Below are 4,162 nucleotides of genomic sequence, written 5' to 3'. Positions count from 1 at the left end.
GATAAAACTGACAGATTTAGTGAAACAGTAATACTAATACTACAGTATAATAATGTAAATAGGAAAATAATGAAATATATACAAATATGTACAAATATATAAATAAACCAGTATAAAGGCCTCCCCCCACCCCCCCCACCCTCAATGACGATTATGTCACCAGAGGCTCTGCAGAACAGGGCACTGGAAAAGTTCCAGACTGGACCCAGGAGCTGGATTCAGGAACACACAAATCAGGATCGGAGGCAGACGAACTAGCAGGGTTCTGCTTGGACTTCGGCCATTGCAGGAGCAGAAAAGAGCAAGGGCAGGAGGGACGGTCGAGACCCTCATGATCCTTCAGCTTTATACTGAGCATGACTTACGTGGGGTGGAATACCTTGTTGGTCAGTTTTGGGTCTGCTGCTCCCCGCAGGTGCAGATTCGGTACCCATGGTGAGACAGTGGCTTCATTATGTTTACATAACATACAGGCTTTATCACTTGTAGAAGTGAACACTGTCTGGAAAAACATGCTGTTAGTTTCAGCAAGTTCAGCCACTTAGAAGAGACTGAGCTGAAAAGTAAAATCACTAAATAGAAAATTCTATTTAGCTCAAACTAGAACATAAATTTCTAAAACATTCTGTTTCTTGAACAAAGTAAAATCTACCTGCAAGATCTGGTAGGTTTAAATGTGTAACATCTGCTTTTGTTTCCTTTTTCGTTTCCCCCAAATTAGAAGAATACTTTAAAAAGTGACACTTCAGTAGCATGCAAAGTTTATGTCAGGTTTTAAATGAGATCTCTAGTTTATAATCTGTAAAGTCTGTTAAATTCTGCTGGGCCTTACTACAGTTTACGTGACTGTTTGCCAAGACACTTTGTGTCTTGTTCACTCATGCTGTATTATTTTTTAGTCACGTTATCTTTTTATAGTTAATTTTTTTTAAGAAAGCCTAGTGAACAAGCGTATCTCATGTTGAGTTAGTCAGAAGTAGTTGAACTGTTGATATTAAATACTAGTCTGATTTGTGCAGAAGAGTGTGAATTAGAAATGTAAAATAGGGAGGACAGCATTTCTATATTTTGGTGTTGACTGAAATTTGCTTTTAACCAACCTCTTAACTTTTCAAGTTCATGCACTATTAAAACATGCAAACTTACTGACATTTAAAAATATACACACTGTTCATTCTTTGTCTAGCTAACATTCTCTGCTTCCTTTCCTCTGCTTTTCCAATACCTTTTAATTCTTCAGAACTGCCTAAAGTTGCAGAAGGTGCGTAACACCTTTTTCCTTTATTCTGCTTTGTAAACATTTTTTCTTAAATAATATCCTTTTTTTTTTTTTAAAATAATGCTTTGGATCTCTTATCTCTAGCAAACTGATAAGTTAAATGTTTCAAATGTTCTAAACACTTTCTGGCAGGACTGTGTTAATGTTTTGTAAATTGTCTGTCAGCCTTTGAATGGCTTGTTGAATCTAGTAAGCACTGCCACGAGAAATCATGGTTCATAGAAACATTGTTACACAATTTTAACTTACTTCAGTACTGATTTTTCTGCTCTAAAACTTATATTGAGCATCAATATAACTTCTATTTATTGACTGATTTTTTTAATGAAATTTAATGTGTTTCCCTTATGCTCTATCTACCAAAAGAGAGTCTAACTTCTACTGATTTTCTGCTAAGAAGTCTAGTCTAATACTGTATTGTGTTCTCACATTGAATACATGCGAGTGTTGAATAAAGTGAGACAGTATGTCCCTTTGTACATGCAATAAAGGAGGGTGGCTATTTGTATTTTGCTTGTGTTCCATATTTTGGAAAACTTCACTGTTGGGAACCAGCCTGTGGAAGACTGAGACTTGAAAAGAGTGTAGGTAGCAGGTGTTTGTTATTGAAGTTGTTTAATAGGTTAATTTACTTAAAGATGGTGGAACATACTTAAGTACTCTTTAAATGCTTGTGGCTTTCTGCACTTGATAACATGTTTTATTTCCCTCCTCTGTGTAAGAATCCGTTCCAAGTGGAGAGAATCAAAGTGTAGCTGGAGGTGATGAAGAGGCTGTGGATGAATACCAGGAGTTAAATGCAAGAGAGGAACAGGATATTGAAATAATGATGGAAGGATGTGAATATGCTATTTCTAATGCTGAAGCCTTTGCAGAAAAGTTGTCAAGAGAGCTCCAAGTGCTAGACGGGGTAAACATTTCTTCTAACATATAGTGTGTTTGCATGTTGAACTGTTTTCATTGACACTGACTATGTAACATTCTTTGAAAAGGGAGCTAACATGTTCTGCTGCCTATTTAGATATAAAGGTATGTCTTCTGCTACGCAGAGCTACGTTCTGTCTATTATCAGATTTTAAAGATCTCCAGCTTTGTTCTTTACCTTCTAGACCTTCTAGAGTGAGTTGCTTTCAAATGAGGAATTGAGAAGCATTCTACTTACACCTTTCTTGAAGGAAGGAGTACAGGAAGAGAGAGAATAGATGTTCGTGTCCATGGATGTGAACTCTTATGGCTAAAATACTATTCTCTGTGTAACTAGGAAGCTGGCTTAGTCTAATAACGTTGCACTATTTGGCTGTCGTAGCAGTACCATGTTGCTTTTTAAACAACCCAACATTCTAAAGGTCAGTTAGAAAACCTAGGGCGACACAGAGCATACAGTCTTGAGGGAACAGTCAACAACCCCCTCAGATTGTCAAATTGGATGTATCTCATATATTCTGAAAACGGCTGTCATCATAGAGATAGCTGATCTTGCAACAGAAATGTGACCTTATCACCTAAGATGTTTTTCTGGAACCAAAAATGTTCCAGTATCGTAGAGATTACTGTTTGGTTTTTATTTTTGTGCAGATCAGTACTTCAGTTCTAAGAATTTGAGTGAAGTTTTGGTTTTATGACTTTTCTTTATGAATTAAAGAAGCATCATACACTGAGAGACTGCTGTGTTCAGTAACACTTCAAATGAGAAGTATTGGAAACTTATGTTGTTTTGTCTCTTTCATCAAGAATTTTGGAAAGTGTTTATTTGGCAGTAATTAATACAGAATGCTTTTGAGATATAAAAATGTCTTTTAAATTTTGTGGCCTAACTTTCTGTGCAGGCAAATATCCAGTCAATTATGGCCTCGGAGAAACAGGTGAATATCTTGATGAAGTTGCTGGATGAAGCTCTAAAGGAAGTTGACCAAATTGAGCTAAAGCTGAGCAGTTACGAAGAAATGCTTCAGAGTGTAAAAGAGCAAATGGATCAAATTTCAGAAAGCAACCACCTAATCCATCTCAGTAACACAAATAACGTGAAGCTGCTGTCAGAGATAGAGTTCTTAGTGGTAAGCATTTTTATTGTGTTTACTATGGTTGTTCACATTTGGTATAAAATTATTCTAGGTTGCTACCTTCTTTAGCTAACGTATATGAGGCTCATTTAAAATAAAGACTTTATTTTTTATTGCAATGACTTCAGTAAGCTTTTAAAATGATGAAATTGTATTTATCATTCTTGGTTCAGCAACATAGCAAACTAACCTGCTTCTGGCTTACGGACGGGCATTGGGACAGGCTGCCCAGGGAAGTTGAGTCACTGTCCCTAGAGGTATTTAGAAAGCGTGTAGATGTGGCACTTAGGTACATGGTTTAGTGGTGGACTTGGCAGTGTTAGGTTAATGGTTGGACTCGATGATCTTAAAGATCTTCTCCAATCTGGATGATTCTATGATTCTATGACAGTACTATCCATTATTTTGTAGAATCACATGGATTTGGCTAAAGGTCATATAAAGGCCCTTCAGGAGGGAGATTTGACATCTTCTCGAGGCATTGAGGCCTGCACTAATGCAGCAGATGCCCTTCTGCAGTGTATGAATGTAGCTCTTCGTCCAGGTAATGCTTTAGTTAGACTGCAAGTCTAACATACGAAACTTACTATGTAAGTGCCTTTCCAACTAGGCTCAGATTTTTTCTGTAGATTGAGGGTATTGTGACGTTTGGTCCTTTTAGTTCCCACATAGAATGTATTACTGTTTATTTTGTACTCTCTGAAGTTCTCTTTGATTTTAGGACACGATATGCTTCATGCAGTGAAACAGCAACAGCAGCGGTTTAGTGACTTGCGTGAGCAATTTGCACGGAGACTTGCCAGTCATTTGAACAGTGTATTTG

General features: G+C 37.1%; 1 protein-coding gene across 2 annotated transcripts in view; it reads left to right on the top strand.

Moving 5' to 3' along the window:
• EXOC1 (exocyst complex component 1) overlaps positions 1-4,162 on the top strand; it is a 26,969-nt gene that overhangs the window by 3,648 nt on the left and 19,159 nt on the right. For both annotated transcript variants that reach the window (XM_010188031.1, XM_010188030.1), the window contains exons 4-7: positions 2,002-2,189; positions 3,106-3,333; positions 3,751-3,883; positions 4,061-4,162. In XM_010188031.1, coding sequence (XP_010186333.1) covers positions 2,002-2,189; positions 3,106-3,333; positions 3,751-3,883; positions 4,061-4,162 — 651 coding nt within the window. The remainder of the gene's footprint in view (positions 1-2,001; positions 2,190-3,105; positions 3,334-3,750; positions 3,884-4,060) is intronic.

The sequence above is a fragment of the Mesitornis unicolor genome, unplaced genomic scaffold, assembly GCF_000695765.1.
Source record: "Mesitornis unicolor isolate BGI_N332 unplaced genomic scaffold, ASM69576v1 scaffold42807, whole genome shotgun sequence".
Taxonomy (NCBI): domain Eukaryota; kingdom Metazoa; phylum Chordata; class Aves; order Mesitornithiformes; family Mesitornithidae; genus Mesitornis; species Mesitornis unicolor.
The sequence above is the reverse complement of the archived record's forward strand: the minus strand, read 5'-3'. Positions and strand labels throughout refer to the sequence as shown.